At 38.5% G+C, this 18087-nt stretch overlaps 1 protein-coding gene across 1 annotated transcript in view; it reads left to right on the plus strand.

Annotated features, from left to right (window-relative positions):
• LOC140231065 (pregnancy zone protein-like) overlaps window positions 1-18087 on the plus strand; it is a 148399-nt gene that overhangs the window by 30499 nt on the left and 99813 nt on the right. Inside the window, exons 4-8 of the mRNA XM_072311217.1 lie at window positions 10595-10647; window positions 13670-13856; window positions 15125-15209; window positions 16721-16826; window positions 17230-17356. Of these exons, the coding sequence (XP_072167318.1) occupies window positions 10595-10647; window positions 13670-13856; window positions 15125-15209; window positions 16721-16826; window positions 17230-17356 (558 nt within the window). The remainder of the gene's footprint in view (window positions 1-10594; window positions 10648-13669; window positions 13857-15124; window positions 15210-16720; window positions 16827-17229; window positions 17357-18087) is intronic.

Genomic DNA, 18087 nt, shown 5'->3' on the forward strand with positions numbered 1-18087 from the left:
TTTTTTTTTGCGTCTGAATGCCATGTGGAATGTTTAAAGGATACCAGGTTTGCATAACACTGCTATAAACCCATTTTAAAGGGATGATATAATACTGGTGGAGATGAGAATTGGGCTTTTAACCTTTTGCGAAATACCAAGAAACCACTTATGAAATAGTACAGAGCATACCATTCTTTAATTTAAGGAGAATTTAGAGTTTATTTGATGAAAATTGGTTTTGGAATGGTTGAGACATCCAAAAGCAAAGTAAAACAAAGCTGTTGTACAAAGGTGGGTCGAACCTTTTATTAGGAATGCTGTTTTGGATATCTCAGCCATATAAAAACCAATTTTCATTAAATGTTGAATTCCTCTTGGAATTGCATGCTCTTTCATATTTCGTATCAAGTGGTTTCTCATCAGCTCACCAACAAATTCGTCGCCGGTCACACGAACCGACGAATCACTCGATTTTGGGTCAAATTTTCGATTTTGAGATTTTCAATCATTTCGATAGTAGACATTCCATACTACATATTCTGAAATTCTCAGTGTGTAATTCTGTGTAATTTTTACGTAGTTATCACTTTTGTAGAAGTATGTAATTCCATTTGTGAAAATTATTTGTTTTCCCCATAGACGCGTGTGTTAAACAATCAGGTGATTCGACGGTTTGGTGACCGCGCGTACTAGTACGCGCGGTCACCGAACCGACGAATCAGTGCGCATTGACATGCGTGTAGTTTTTGAGATTCAACAATTCATTGACCGCGGGCACAGTGCGCGTACTATGTAATACATGCGTTGACAATGACAACGCTCAATGTACATGTACATATGGACACACATGGAAAATGACAACGTTCTTTGCAGACTGAAAATACATGCATGCAGCTCTTTGACGATTTCCCGCTTATTTGTTAACAATACAATTCGATAAAAACTTCACAAGTTAGAGCAAGAATTGAAGTCTGATGTACTACAAAAATAATTGGAAATTATAGACATGAAGGTGTAGCAACCATAAGTCAAAAATGGGTTAACTTCAAATGCAATTTTCTCGAATTGTCATTCTTACGCAAACCTGAGGGATTCGTCGGTTCGTGTGACCGGCGACGAATTGTAAGAAACCTGGGGGGCGTTTCGTCAACGAGTTCGTCGGAGTTTTCACCGACAAATTTGCTATCAGCCAATCAGACCAAGGATTTCATTAGCTTTTAACAGTTGTCAGTGTAAATCCTTGCGTCTGATTGGCTGATAGCAAATTTGTCGGTGAAATCTCCGACGAACTCGTTGATGAAACGCCCCCCTGAAGTCAGGTCTCAACCAGAACCATACAATCCTTTGAAGATCAGGCCTCTCTTGATGATTTCAGCCAGTTACCTAAAAGGGTCAAGACGCCACCTACTGCGCTTTATTTTCAGCGGAAATCAGTTCCCTTTCAGGAGAAGTGCAAACAGTGGCTTTTGGATAAGCCTCCTCCCCTCAGTCGTTGGCGTGAATACCACCAGAATGCCCCCCTCTTAAGGATAATCTGCTGCTGTTGTGTATCCATCTCTTCTTGGTCCCTGTTGTGGTGTTGAGTATCCATCTCTACTTCGTCCCTGTTGTGGTGTTGAGTGCCCTTCTTTCATCATTCTTTGTTTGGTGCTGTTCTAACTTCTTGTGCTCAGAGCAGCAACTTGTACAGAATGTATGTAGGCCCTAGATTGAATGGGTCGACTGGGTTGAGACTTAAAGGGACTGTACAGTACTGGTTAAAGTGGGGATTCATGTTTTGAACATTCCTAAGTGAGATTATGAAAAGCCTCTTATGAAATATGAAAGAGCATGTAATTTTAAGACGGATTCAACATTTATTTGATGAAAATTGGTTTTCAAATGGCTGAGATACCCCAAGAAGTGCTAATAATAAAAGGCGACATGCCACAACTTTATTAGGATCTCTTTGTTTCACCTTGTTTTTGGATATCTCGGGCATTTCAAAACCGATTTTCCTCGAATAAACTTTTGATACCCCTTAGAACTGCATGCTCTTTGACATCTCATAGAGTGGTTTCTGAATATCTCGCAAAACGTTAAAAGCTAAATCCTCACCTCGACCAGAACTGTACACACCCTTTAACTTCAGATCTTTGTCATTTTTTTGTGAGATAGTGAGAAACCTCTTATGAAATATGAAAGAGCATGTAATTCCTTGAGGATTTCAACATTCATTTGATGAAAATTGATTTTGAAATGGCTGAGATATCCAAAACAGAGCAATCCTAATAAAGTGTTATTACGATCGTTTTGTTTTACTTTGTTTTTGGATGTTTCAGCTATTCCAAACCCGATTTTCATCAAATAAACTTTGAATTCCTCTTAAAATGGTATGCTCTGTACTATTTCATAAGTGTTTTCTTGGTATCTCACAAAAAAGTTAAAGCCCAATTTTTTTTTTTTTAATTTCTCCACTTGAACGTAAACGAAGGTAAGTATAACAATATCGAACATATCATTCACAAGTCATGAAAATATAAACAAGATTTCACATTACAAGTATATAATCATGTGAAATAATACATGAATTTCATTACAGATCTTTAAATGTAGGGGGAGACATGGCTATCATTAAAAGCACAAATACATGTAAGTCATGCATGGAATATGTGTACTCCATAAATTCAGTAAATATTCATTGTTTTTCTCACCACAGAAATGATTGCCATGCTATAGTTATTTCAATGACTTGTGTTTCTAAAGCTGATACGTATGTCTTCCGTAGCTGACACTCCTCACAGTCCCCTTTAAATTGATACTTCACTGTGATGACTGTGTATCACAATGATCAATTCCTGATCATTGCATACATCACATACAATGTATTGTACCTATTGAATAAAGTACAAATGTACATCAGTGTATGCTTTTTCATCATGAGGCAACTACAGGTATGGAATCCCTTTGAAGAGCACAGGTTTACATTATCTGTGGATAACATTGTATGTGCTCAAACAAACTTTGTCTTCTTTATTACATCAATATTGGCATTGTAAAAGCACATAAGATAAGAAAGACTTTTTGAAGTGAGTTTCTCTTGAACAAAACTTGACAGATTTATTCTACATCCTCAGAACTTCAGATTGTGTCTGGCACTTAATATGGAGCTATATATCTCCTGACGTTATTGATGACTTCCAAAGTGTTATTTGTCCATAGTATGGACGTGTGTAGCATGTTTTGTCATGTCTCTGCACTGTAAAGTTTGGCATGAGGTTTGAGTGAAATTTTCTCTGCCCATCATCAAGAAGGATGCAGTTTCCAAAAGTCAAGGCAAACAGTTGGTGAAATCATTATACAGACTGCTGGTATTCCCCCTGAGAGGTTTCTGATTCCTTCCAATTTGCCATTTCTCAGCATTCAATGTGGAGTTGAGAGGAATTAGGAGGCCCATTCTCACTGACAGAAAATGAAACGTATAAATTTGCAATGCTTGACCTTTCAGTGCACACTGTAAATGTAAAAAAAGAAAAGAAAAAGAAATATTGAACATTACAATAGAGAAATAAGTTTTGCCACCATGATGTCCAAGCATGATTGCGTAGCAGTCTCAGTGGAATTAAAGTGATAGGTATAGTATATTATTGCCAGCTATACACTACAGGTAATCTAAAAACTTAATTTTGTGTGACCATGAAAAGTAACTGAGAAATCACCAGAAAATCACATCAGAGGTACCAACTGATACAGATTTGTGTAATTGCTGAAAACAATGAGGAAAAGTACAAAATTACAAATTCTGTATTGAAATGACACATTTTGTTGTTCATCAATTGAATTCCCTTTGATAAAATTTTGTGTGCTGCAGTGATCAACTGTTTGGGAGATGAAGTATGACAAAGTGTACTGTGCAAACACAGTTTATTGTACAGTAAGGGCGATGTGGCCAAAAAGAAATGAAAAAGAAGTGTGAAACAGAAATAATTCCATAATTTTGATATGCATACAGTTGTATGCATCCGAACCTCAGCGATCTACATGTAGGGCCTAGACTGATTGAAGCTCGTAACTAAAAGTGCATGCACACATGAGCCACCGCATTGGTGAATAACTTCCAGCAGAGCTTTGTGAATTTCACCTCCAGGGTGTCAACAGTGGGTTATTTGTTCGTGCATTGCTTCCTCTCAATTTCAAAAGAACACAAGTCTAATTATTAGATATTGGATATACTTCAGGCGTCATTTAAAAGTAAAATGACTTTGTTTCAATAAATATTTCATCTGTTTTGTAAGTTTGCATCAGACATAGCAGAGTACATGAATTTTTGACACTCGTAAATTTTAATTTTCAGCCCGCTTAAATTGTTACAATTCTCTCAGCCACCACTTGAGTTGACAACACTGTTGTGACTATCGCCTCCAGGTGGTAATGGTGTTTTAATTGGGAAACCTTCAGAGCCAGCTACCATCTGCACGGCTTTAAATATAAACATGAATCTGATCATTGGAGGAGATGCTTATGAGATATATAGGCCTACTATTTGAAAAAAGGGCAGGTTTGGAATGAATTTTGGAGGGGCTGTTGACAAATTTGTGCTTCCAAAGTGTAACAGCTCTGTCACATGACATGCATAAACATTTCCATAATTGTGACATCAAACTTTCTTGGAAGTTAGAAAACTTGCTCTATTTGTGTAATTTTTTTCTTTTGGTGACAACATTTTTGGTGGCTTTTGCATGGTTGCCTAGCAGCTTTCACTGCAATATAAGGAGTTTTCTTACATTACCACTGATCATTGTCAGTGTGAACTGTCCTATTTTGACAGTTGTCCTGTGGAAACATTACTGTGAAACTCTCTTCCTCTCAGCCAGAATCAACTGTGAGAAAAAGTTACTTGAAGCTTGGGAAAAACAAAATCTAGAAACAGACATGACATGTCGAGACTCTGGAGAAACAGATTTTGTGAAATTAGTGTCATGGTGTTGATACAAGGTCGGAGAGAAAAGGAATACTTCTAGATTGGATAGGCCCTATTTGTTGTTGTTGTTGTTGTTGGGGTTTGGGTTGGGGTTATTGAGTAAAGTGTAACATTGATTGTAGGAAAATGTGCAATTTTTTTGTTCAAATTACTGTTGTTGCCAAAACCAGGTGTTGATATTTCAGAAATTCAAACATATCACAATTTCACACTGTGTTGTGTGACTCCTACCTATATCGTCGCTGCAATGACAAGACCTCGTATCTCAGAAATGTTAAATGTTTAGGAGAACTAAAAGAAATGGCAGCCAAAGCAAAGTGTATATCAAATGGGATAACCTTTCCATTGACATAGCATGGTGGCTTCATTTTGGGGGTAAGATAGGTAGGATTTAGACAAAACATCACTTACCTGATTATCTGATCATTAATCAAAAAAAGTCAGTTTCACCAAAATTTGAGATACAATGTCTTGTCACCCCAACGACGATATTGCAACTGAAACTCACCTCATTGTCATCTCACTTGTTATCTTTCTTGTGTTTTGTGTCTTGATAAGTTTTTGTGTTTTTTCCTGAGTACCTGGTAAATTCTTCATTCTGCACTCCAAATTGTGTTCCAACCCTATGGGAGTTCTCTGCAATTCTTTTCAGGGGTGGTCTCACGGACATACAATGTAGACAGAAGAAATTTCACAAGTTGGTCTGAAAGGTAGTAAGAAAAGTCAATCAGCTTTAGTGAGAGGTAAGCAGTCAGGCGATGAGATTCAGACTGCCTATGCATGGAGGTATAAGTTATGTCAGACCAGAAACTTAGGTGGTAGGCCCATACACCATGGCATGAAACATACAACCACCCTCCCCCCCCCCCCCTCCCGAGAGAGAGAAACACACCATCAAATAAATGATTTAGTGAATAGATAAAAGGAAAAGAAATACAAGTTTTGGATATTCCACCCGACTTTTATACTGGAAGGAAGAGGGAAAAATCTCTCCGAATTCACTTATGCATGCCATAAGTGTTTTGGTCTGTAATGTGCATTGTTCCCAAACATTATATCCAGACAGGCACAAGACATACATTTTGCAAAGTTAAGTAACAATAGATGTTTGTGCTTATTTGCAAAATGGGATTGGGGTGTTTCAAGACACACATCCACATTCACAAACACAAACACACACAGCACACAAAATACCATCGAGAACGGAGTTAGTGGAAATTACTGTGGCAGAAACCAACCAAATATGAGTGGAAAAGGTAACAAAACAACTGCACTTCAGTAAGTTCAGAGAAAAGGTTTTTAGTTTTGATATTCACAAAGCATACAGATAGTTGTGTAACAACTTCAAAAAGAATCCATGCAAACAAAAACAATAACAAAATACAAGAATATGCACTTTGTATTACATAGCTGATGTAAACATCCTACTTTTATAGTAGCCAGGAGTTGATCATGATTAGAATTTGTGTGAGGGATTTTTAGCTCACCTGAGCCAAAGGCTCAAGTGAGCTATTGCGATCGCCCTTTGTCCGGCGTCCGTCGTGCGTCGTGCGTCGTCCGTCGTCCGTCGTCCGTCGTCCGTCGTCCGTAAACTTTTTACATTTTTATCTTCTTCTTGAAAACCCCAAGACCGATTTTCATCAAACTTGGCAGGTAGCATCCCTAGGGGGTTAGGAACTCAATTTGTTAAAATGGGCACCATGCCCCACCCAGGGGGCCCCCAGGGGGGCTCAAACCCCCCAAAATTAAGGAATCTGTAAAAATCTTCTTCTCTAGAACCAGAAGTGATAGAGCTAAGTTAATACTATGAGTTAGTACATTGATGACTGTAGTTTCAAGTTTGTTCATGGCAGAATCAGGGGTGCCCCCCTTGGGACCCAGGGGAGGGGGGTGGGGAGGGGTCCTAATGGGGCCTAAATTATACATTTTCATCTTCTTCTTGAGAACCCCATGACCAATTTTCACCAAACTTGGCAGGTAGCATCCCTAGGGGGTTAGGATCTCAATTTGTTAAAATGGGCACCATGCCCCACCCAGGGGCCCCGGGGGGGGGGGGGGGGGGGCCAAACCCCCCAAAATGAAGGAATCTTTAAAAATCTTCTCTAGAATCAGAAGTTATAGAGCTAAGATAATACTATGAGTGAGTACATTAATGACTGTAGTTTCAAGTTTGTTCATAGCAAATCCATGGGTGCCCCTCTTGGGGGCGGGGGGGGGGGGGGTTGGGACGTTCCAAATGGGGGCCTGAATTGTACATTTTCATCTTCTTCCTGAAGACCTCATGATGGATTTTCGTCAAACTTGGCAGGTAGCATCCCTAGGGGGTCAGGATCTCAATTTATCAAAATGGGCACCATGCCCCACCCAGAGGGCCCCAGGGGGCCCCCAATCCCCCCAAATGAAGGAATCTTTAAAAATTTCGGCCCTTATTGTACATTTTCATCTTCTACTTGAGAAGCCTGGTCAAATTTTAGTAGAGCTGTGAATAATTTAGATTAGTGACTGCGTGAAAGGTGAACTTGCGATACTCAGGTGAGCGCTAGACCCGCGGGTCTCTTGTTCTCTTCTTTTTGTTATTGTTGGCCTGAATATTTGAAAATGTTTGTATGTGTTTCCCTACAGTTGGTGCTGTTTACAGGAGGTAGTGAACTTTACTTCAATAGTTTCAAGAAGATATTCTTTTGAGGGTATGTACAGTTGGAAATGTCTGAATGTGACTGCACTTTGTGTTAAATTCCTTAGAAATTCGAACCAGTAAGAACTTCTCACAAGTGAAGTACGTTCACTTGTAGCTGAAGATGTGAGTGCATGAGTGCACCTTTCATCCTGTCTCCTGTAGGCGTACAAGTGGAATTGCTTTTATATGAATTTCTAGTAGGAATATTCATGCTCCTGGGCCCTGTTTTATGAAGAGTTAAAATTGATTATAAAGTTGATTTCAACTTTAAGTCTATGGCAACCTGTGTGGTAAGGACATTTAAAATCGATTTTATCTTTTGATAAAACGGGGCCCAGGTCTATTATGTCACTTTAGTTTGTCAGAATATTTCTGTATTGATGCAGGATTGTGTTTTTTCCCCTCTCTTTTTACACCTGGAATGGTTTTCAAGATAGGGATACATAGTTTAGTTTATAGACAATAATAGTTTTGTAATACAAAATAGGTGTAATGAGGGTGGCTGCCTTGGAGTGCAGAATCTCACATTTGCATGGATACCATCTGCTACTCCCGCTGATATCTCCTGGCTCCGGAACCTGACCTGTTGTATTCCTCACAGCTTGCTGTGATCTGAATCAACTACACGGAGAGTTCTGCTGCCCCACTTATCATATTTTGGCAGGCTAAAGTGTGAAAATGCTTGTTTTTAGACAAGATCATGGCACTTGTTCATGGCTAAGTTAATTACATTTAGAATGACCCAAAAACAAAATGCTGAGAGCAAAGCATTTACAGTGCTCTGCATTAGTTTTCAAATGTACTCGCACATGATATGATTCAGTGAATTTCAGAAGATTCTCACCGGACAGCACAGACCCGAAGATCACTGGTGCAAACATGCCTCATCTCTGTAACATAATGTATCTCTTGGAGTATCATAATGGAAGACATATCTAACCTACTCATCACGAATATCAAACAAAAGATTTCTGCATCACACACTTAGGGTATTACAATGAGAGTATACTTCTTATCTCATGATCAAGGAAGTATTTTTGTCAGGATTTCCTTGATGATAATTGATTACGTCTGCCAAGGAAGGAGGAGGTTAAGTGATCATCGACGTTGGTATGTCTGTTTGCAAAATAACTAAAAAAGTTGTGTACAGATTAAAATGAAACTTTCGTTAAAAGTTGATCTTGACACAATGAACACCTCATTCTATTTAATGGATTTTTGAAGGATTTTTCATCTTTTGGCATATAAGGTCAATGAACTTGGGGTTGAAGCTGTGCATACTGGAGGTTTACATACGCGTGCTAAAGCGTGTGCATTGCTCAGGCAAGGCACCGTGCAATGACATATAAACAAAATGCTTCTATTTTGGGAAATTACATGCGTATAAGGGTAGAAATGAGTTGCTGGCTTGGCGGAGGTCTGTGCTCTCCGAGTGCTTTTTGTAGTTTACAAATAATAATGAACAACAATTGAATGCTTTATACTCTTGTGCTGAGGATCATCATTTTTAGAAAACAGATTTACCATCATTTTATTTGCTATCTTATATGTGCAGGGCCCCATTTTATCAAAAGATAAAATCAATTTTTAATTTCCAATACCACACAGGCTGCCATAGACTTACAGTTGAAATCAACTATATAATCAATTTTAACTCTTCATAAAACAGGGCGCAGGACTTTCAAGCAGAGGATGATTTTAACCATGGATTTTTATTTCTTATTTCAGAATTCAGCCCTGTGCATTGAAACATGATTGTGTGAACTACTCAAAAACTACACTTTTTTTTTTTTGGGATTTTGATATGAATAGTGAATTCAAACAGATTGCAAAACCTTACTATATTGAAAAAAAAATGTCAGCCACAGTCATATTATGCAAATTAGACAAGGGGATGGTGTTATTGCTTCACAGCTCTAGTGGTATCACACCATGAAATGCTGATGTACATTATTTTACAGAATTTTCATGGTCCTTACATTAAGATATCTCGTCATTTTGTCATTCATCTCTGCAGATATCTGTAATCACTGCTCATATCTGTTCATTTTTTCTCTTTCTTATAGTACTTTGTGGCATGATAAAGGATTTGGAGAATTGTTATCATTACATATGAATTTAATGAAGTCATTATGAATGATGCTTTTTCCCTGTAATTTTCACCTATTTTCACCTTTTGAATGGCCTCCACTGTCATATTGCAGCCATAGAATGGGTCATAAAAGGATTTTATCAATGTAAAGTTTGTCTGGGATATTTGAAAAGTCAGTTTGTCCAGGGAAGTGTTCATATCCTCTGTCTGGACAATAGAGGAAATCATAAAGGCTGGCATGATTGGACAAACGTATTTGTTGTCCAGTAGTTGAACCCAACTGAGCTTTACAAGTGAAGGATTTTGTAACAACCAAAATGGATGCTAGGGACAATTTTGTCTGAACCCCCCTCTTTTTTATTTGTTTGTTGGTTTGTGTGGGATGCAGAGTAACTTGTTTAAAGGGCAGTGATTGAGGAGGAAAAAGTGAGGAAGATGGGAAAGTGGGAAAAAATGTGGACAGGGTTGTGTTGTTTTGATTTTAAGAGAAACCATAAGTGTTACATAGCCTTAATGTTTATATGTCAGTATTTTTCATTATTTTATTATGTTGTTTGATAAATGCAGAAGGGAATGAAATGAATTGAATCTTCATTGATAATTCATTACATGTGGTAATGGTGCAGGTGCTGTCCAAATATATGTTGTATCCCTGTTTGTTTTGCTCTCTTAATGAAGTGAAGGGGAAGTCCACCCCAAAATTAAGTTTGTTTGAACATATCCCAAACTGAGAGAAACAGGAGAGTAATTTTCAGTTTGGACTTTCCCTTGAAGAATTATCTTTTTTTTTAATTAACCATGGAAACATTAATACAAATGAATAAACTTATAATGATGCATACTGTGGGGTTACTAATGTTGCACTTCATCTCCTATTTTGCAGTGAAATTTAGGATAATCAACATCAATCAAGACCTGAAGCCTGACCTCTCGCCTGTAAGTGATACTTCTTTTCTTTCCCATCACAAATACTGTGTTTTCCTTTTTTTTATTATCAGGTTAAAAGAAACAAAGGGACAGAATGTCACTTTATGATGCTGATTGTGTGTGTTTGGTGGAAATATTACACTTTCTTATTTCATTACATTGATAGGCCTGTGTGAGTTTGGTAGCATTATATTGAATTATGTAAAATGATATGGCTGAAAAGGTATACTGTAAAAGTGGATATTTTCTCGTGACTAATTTTTCGCGCTTGGCGGGGTAAGAAGAGTTTTGCATGTTTTTTGTTCCGCGGAATCGAGACGTCAACTACTGGAACATATGGCAAGAAAAAATATTCACGTGCTTTTATTTTCATGCTAGATTCTGGTTGCGGGAAATGCACGAAAATTATAACACCACAAAAAATTCCACTTTTACAGTATTTCTATTAAAATAGATTCATCATTAATTTTCTAGCATATGTTTCAGCTATACTGTATATACCAAGGTTCAACACTTTTTTATACCCCCGCCAAACAAAGTTTGAAGGGGGTATATAGGAATCAGCGGACGGTCGGGCGGTCGGGCGGGCGGTCGGGCGGGCGGTCGGTCGGGCGGTCGGGCGGTCGGGCGGTCGGTCTGTTGCAAATCTTGCATCGCGAACTACTTCCTCAGTTTTCAACCGATTCCCATAAAACTTGGCACAGATGTGTGCCTTGGGTTGTAGATGTGCGCCTTGGGTTGTAGATGTGCAAGACGTATTTTTTGACAGTACCCAAAAGTACGTTGCCATGGTAACGGCATATTATGGGCAAAAATGGGTACAAATCTTGCGTCGCGAACTCCTCCCACAGTTTTTGATCAATTTTTATGAAATTAGGTACAGATGTTCATCTGAATATGTTAATGTGCAAGACACATATTTCCGCAGTGGCAAAAAGTGCGTTGCCATGGTAACGGCAAAATGCTTCATGGCAAAACTGCTTCATCAGTGTTCTTCCAATTCTCATGGAATTCATATTGAATGTTTGTCTTAGGATATAGGTCAGCATGACACATTTCTTGACAGTGACAAAAAGTATGTTGCCATGGTAACAGCTCACATATTATGAGCCAAAATGATGGAAAATTTTGTGTTGCAAACTACTTCCTCAGTTTTTGCCCAATTTCCATGAAACTTGGTACAGATGTGTGCCTTTGGTTGTAGATGTGCAAGACACATTTTTCGACAGTACCCGAAAGTACGTTGCCATGGTAACGGCATGTTAATGGCAGAAGATCAAGGAAAGATCTTGCGGATTTAACTACTTCCTCAGTTTTTTGACCAAAGCTTTTGAAATGTTGTTTTGACCAAAGCTTATGAAATGTTGTTTGGCAGGGGTATAACCAGTCGCTGTAGCGACATTTCTAGTTTTTTTTTTTTTTTTGGTGGCCCATTTGGGCCATTGGAATCAAATTTCAATTTTTAGTGGCCCCCAAATAAACAAAAACATGAAAGATTAAAAAAAAAATATATAAAATCAATGCAATAAACCATATTATGTATTGTTCAAATTCTAAGCAAAATAACATGTTTCACCTCCCACTGCAATGACTTCAAGTAAATGTGAGTGCAGTCACATTTCAGTCAATCATGATCATGTTTTGGTTTTGGTGTCAGTACTACCACACATATAAAGATTAGTGATAACAAATGTAAAGAATAAAGATGAAAAAATATGAATAAGATGATTTTAAGAATACATTTTTTTTTAAATCATTGCTACACTGAATAATTGGTGCATCTTTATGACCATGAAGGACAGTTTGTCAATGAGCCGCGCGATAAACAACTCTACACAAAAGAGTTCATCAAGCATACCAATGTTGCAACATTTTTTTAGTGAGGGTGGCCCTCTTTGAAAGAAATTAACCACACATTGTGAGACTGTCATGAGTCAAGTTGCTCCTTAATTGAACCGGAAATGCTGCAGATTTAACTCACCCCCCCCCCCCCCACCACCACCACCACAATTTACTACCCAGTCCCAATCTGTGGACAGGTTTAACTGATTTGCTAAGCCCTTGGGATACTCATATTTCTATGATGATGTTATTACTGGCTCCTGGGTATTTTCTGCCACCAAGACTCCTGTGTAGGAGCAGGTCCATGGTAGGAGAAAGTGGCCTTCACTCTCAGGAAAACAAATTGCTCAGGAGGTGTGCTCTTGGGTGACCTATTTAGTGTGACCTACATATTCACCTGATGTCCCCAGGGTCACGGGGGGTCAACAACGTCTGAGTGAACTGAATGTAGAGCAGTTGCTGAAGAAAGGAGGGACTGCTATCCTGAAAATGTTAAGACTAGATCTCCACTGGATTCTTGAGGTCAAGTACTTTCCTAATGACAGGATAAGTGTTTTATGTTACATGAACAATGCCAGTCTAGAGGGAGCAGATATGACAAGGGAGGGGGTTCACACTGCCCAAAACACTAGTTTCTAAACAAATAGGCCTAGGCCTAAATATTAAGAAAAAAAAATCATGAACAAAAATGCACTTCATCGGCATAATAATGTAGAAAATGTCACATCATCTTAGAAATCATGTTTTTACAAAACTCTCTGTAACAGGACAGCTTGGTAACTGGAAGAACAACCCCCCCCCCCTCAAAAAAAAAAAAAAAAATGGAAAAAAGAAAAAAAAGAAGCATCACTGAAAATTTGCATTAAAAAAAAAAGAAGACAAATAGGCCTACAGTCATGCCATTCATACAGTTTGATTCAATTTATCTCATGACGCTGTGAAATCTATTGACATTGTGAAATGAGATTTAAAGGATATTTGGGAAGATGTGTGGAAGACTTAATGCATTTAAAGATATATTGGCATGACATTAACATAGTAATAATCTAAAGTAATTGAAAAGATATGCTACAGTCATTCATACTTCTAGTGCATTGTATCACAACCAGTAATCTCGTATCAGCATCTCGTAATCCACCTAATCCAGGCTTCTTTGCTATAATGCAGTACTTTGTTTTAATCCTCGTAGGTCAGCAAGATCTGGATTGAGAGCCCCAATGGCGTCCGCATGCAGCAGTGGAGGAACCAGGAAGGCTCTGATGGACTCATAGACCTAGAACTTCCCATGACCCCTGACCCTGTGTTAGGCACCTGGACCATTAATGCTGTCCACAAGGGCAGGAAATCTTCCAAGACATTTGAAGTGGATGAATACGGTAAGGTTATTACCAAGTAATGATAGTCTTAAGGAGTGCAAATCAAAACAGATGTGATATATAACACTACAGTCTTTGCAGTAAAAAAAAAAAAAAACAAAAAATAGTTGCCCATCTGGTACATGTATATAGGCAGGGTTCGAAATTGGCGATGGTCCCCTGGCCATTGGCCACCCAAAATCACGTCGGACTAGCTAAAAATCATAAAATTCTGAAGTTACTAGTCCGTCTGGCTAGCCAAAATATTGCTTCAGTGTTAAAATTGATTCTAAGTAGTTCGCCTGTCTAGTTTTAAAAAAAAGTTAAGTGCGACCCCTGATGGTACTGAAATGTCTGCATGCATTTCAATCTTGCAAATTTCGCGAGAGCCAAGATTCGCAAAATTGAAATGCATGCGAAAGCTCTTGTCTACAAAATGCCTGCAGTCACATTAGTCCCTGCAATGTGGGGATTGTCTGGTGCCTTGGGACTTTCTCCTCATTAACTGTAATGTGAATGCTCACTTGGACTTGTTCGTTATGGGGACAAAGTTTGGAGGGGAGAATGACCTTGGGGCGTAATGGATAGCATCCAGCTGTATTCATCAAATGTGCATTTGCATCTGGTCTGGCTTCAAGTGGCAGGGCTTGCCCAAAGCCTCAATTGCCCCACTGCTTGGGGACAGTCGAAATTGCAGTGGGGACGGTCAGTTGTTGAAGTGATAAGATCTTTGGTGACTGTGCCCTCAGTGTGTGGCCCAGTGTGCAGGGTGTATGCATTAAATGCCAGTGGCAATTCACAAAAATTTCATGCTACAAAAAAGGCTGTTGCCTCCAAGTCTAGAAAGTTTTGTGCTGCAAAAATATCTGGCTTTACAGTAATGCACATAAGAGTGTGTCATGGTAGAATCCAAGTTGCTTTGATTTTTAAGAGTTATGATCAGGCATGAGTTGTTTTCTTCCATTCCTTGAAGCTTCTTTTATATTTGCATATATGTCTGCCTTCCCTGTGTGACTCACTCATACTACATGTCCAGAATTTGATAAAATGAACATGCTTTAACCTGAAATATGCATCCTACTTCACTAGCTAGATCTGGCAACTGGGGCCAATTTGGACATTGCAAGTTCTGCTGGAAAACGACAGACTTTTGCAGCACATTTGCAGTCTCTAGTTTTTCCGTAGTAGTCAGTTTGTGCAACATTTTGTAATTTGTCATAGGCAAAGCAAAGTAATAAATGATAAGTTCAAAATTCTAGATCATGTCCTGGCATCTTCATCTTCCATAGTGCTTCCAAAGTTTGAGATCATCATCACACCACCGCCATTCATCATGATCAATGCAACAAATATCACCGTCAAGGTCTGTGGAAGGTAAGCTCACATTCATCATACAGACTTTTTAGAAGGAAGTACTCATCTCAGCCAATGGTACCACATTGTATTTAACTTCAGGAGATAACCTTGGAAGCAGTTAACTAATAATGCATAAATCTGACCTCTGTGAAAAGGAAAGAAATATTCTACATTGTAGCTCACAAATTAAAGCTTTGTTTTATTGCTGCCTTGACAGGTGTTCAGAGGGACAGTGTGTGTGTGTGGGGGGGGGGGATGGGGGTGTGGGAAACTGTACTTCGTTATGAATGAGTGACCTGCATCTTGGCACCTGGAGACAATAATTCCATGAGTCAAGGGAGTAGCTTTGGGGTGTAATTGATTGTCTTACCACCACTTCCTGAAAGAGAGGGACCCAGTCATGAACTGTTGTGAGTTATGCAATGGAAGATGAACGACAGGTGGAATGGAGCTGCAGCTTAACTCTCCCTGAACGTACACGTGTATAGTAGATGGGTGTGACTAATCAAGAGTGAAGTGCAGGCTATGGTGGGAGCCAAGTGTACCCATTTGTTCTCATCGATGCTTTTGACTTGTGAGAATTTTTCAAGCGATGCAATGTCATGTCTGGCTAAACTTTCATAAGATTGTGATTCAAAATATGACAGCCTATGTGGACCAAAATTAATATGATATATGATGGAATTAATGTGCTGGATGTTTACACATGCATATTGTAGGACATGTTAAATGATAAACTTGTGTGATTAGTTGTCAGCAGTGTTTGTTGTCACTTTTTAGTTGATGACACGACCCAGTCGTATTATCTATCCTGCAGTGGATCCTTATACACATGCCTTCTGTTAGAGCTTTTGGTCATTCTGTTATTTGTTCAACCATACCAACTCCTTTTCAAACAATTAATGAACAACCAATCATACATATTCAAGCAACAAGCCATGAGACCTCACAACAAGAAAACAATAAGGGGAACTATTCATGAAAGACAAAATGCACTAATGGGGATAGGGGTGTACTGTTCACACTGATTTATTGAAACGAAATCATAATTTTTGATATTCCATGAATACATTATAACTGTCTTGGTAATTACCATTACCAAATACTGCTTCATTCAATATAATGAAACACATCATATTCACCTACAATACTTCGTGAATTTAGATTTAGTGTATAATACTTTTCCTTCCTCGAAAACACATGTAATATAAGAAAGTTATTGTGTTTGCAGAGTTTTGATTCATAAAATGTCAACAGTAATTATGTTCTGTGACACATGTTTAGCATGACAAACAACATATCACTTAGGTTTGTCATTTTGATAGGGTTATGATCAAAACTGTGCATGGTGAATGTGTAGATGACATTTTTGTAAAGAGGCATAGATTTCAAAAGTAAACACAACCATAAAGTTAAAAGAGCTCCCAGCTACAATCATGCTAGCTGCAATTTATATCCCAGTCATGTTCATAAATGCCAGTCCATTGATCCATTCCATGTACCACTTGCATCTCCTTTGTTTTTACAAGATACACATATGGCCAGCCTGTGAGGGGATTCTTCAATGCCAGAGTCACAGTGAAGAGCGAAGGTTGGAACTCTCGTGAACGTAGGACGATCACCCGCAGAATAGAGGTAAGAAACAATTCTGTGTCAATTATGCCTCTCCTCTGATTTCTTTATTGATAGTTTAGTAAAAATAGGAAAGCAATAGTTTTAGAAATAAAGTTTTATCCAATGTTGAAAATTTACCCTTGCACTTTATTTTGTTCCTACACCTGCTGCTACAATAGCAACACTTCTACTTGTATTTCTTTTATAGTGATCATCCAATAATTGAGAACTGCTTAAAGATGAGTGCAATGGAATTCAATACAACAAAGTTTTTATGTAGAGAGGTATCCTGTTATAAGGAGGTCATCGGATCCAACCAGATTTCTTTGTTATGTAATGACAATTGTTTTTTTCTGATTTTCGTTGTGACTCCCCAATAAAATCTGCAGTTGTGAATGGAAATGTCTTCTTCACATCAATACAGGACACTGGCCCGTCTGGATGTAGTGAGATTCCAGTGGATGTGTGGCGGTTTGAACTCAATTCCACAGACTTCTCTCTCTGGAATGCTCGTCTGAGTGTGGATGTAGAGTACACAGAGGCATCCACAGGTACGTTGTATGTGGCTCTGTGGTAGTTATTACAGATGCTGGTATAAAGGGTTGTGATGAGTGAAGTATTGGTGTTGGCAGTGGTTCTGGTGGTAGTAGTAGTGGATGTGGTAGTAATGGAGGTGAATTTGATTGTGGGGAGTTGTTGGTAGATGTGGTGATGGTGATGGTAGTGGCAATGGTAAAGGCAGTTGTTGTCATGGTGGTAGTAGTAATAGTGAAAGTGGTAGTGGTGATGATGAAGGTAATGGTAGTGGTGGTGGAATTGATGGCATTAATAGCAATGGAAATGATTAGGATATGGTGACAGAGAAGGCAGTGTTGATGATAATGATGTTGTTAGTAGTGGTGCTGTTACTGGTGGTGATGATGTTGGGAGTGGCAGTGGTAGTTTTTGGTGGTATTGGTAATGGTAATTGTAGAGGCGGTGGTTGTTATGTTTCCAGGCAAAGTGAAGGTTGTGCTAGCAGCACATTTCACTAAGGTTGGTATTAGTAACAATTACAAGTTACAATAAGAAGTTTCAGGTAAAATGCCAATTGTGAGCAAAACTCATAAAAATTAAAAGGCAGTGTGGCAGTGATAATTGTGCATATCAACAGACTTTTGTGTTCAGTGTCAATTACCATCTAAGAAAACAGAGATACCATGTATTTGCAATACTTAATTGAAATGAATCATAAAAGTTTTTTACAATTATTATACTCTGGATATTATTGAACATGTCAGAG

This window comes from Diadema setosum, chromosome 7 (genome assembly GCF_964275005.1).
Source record: "Diadema setosum chromosome 7, eeDiaSeto1, whole genome shotgun sequence".
NCBI classification, from domain to species: Eukaryota; Metazoa; Echinodermata; class Echinoidea; order Diadematoida; family Diadematidae; genus Diadema; species Diadema setosum.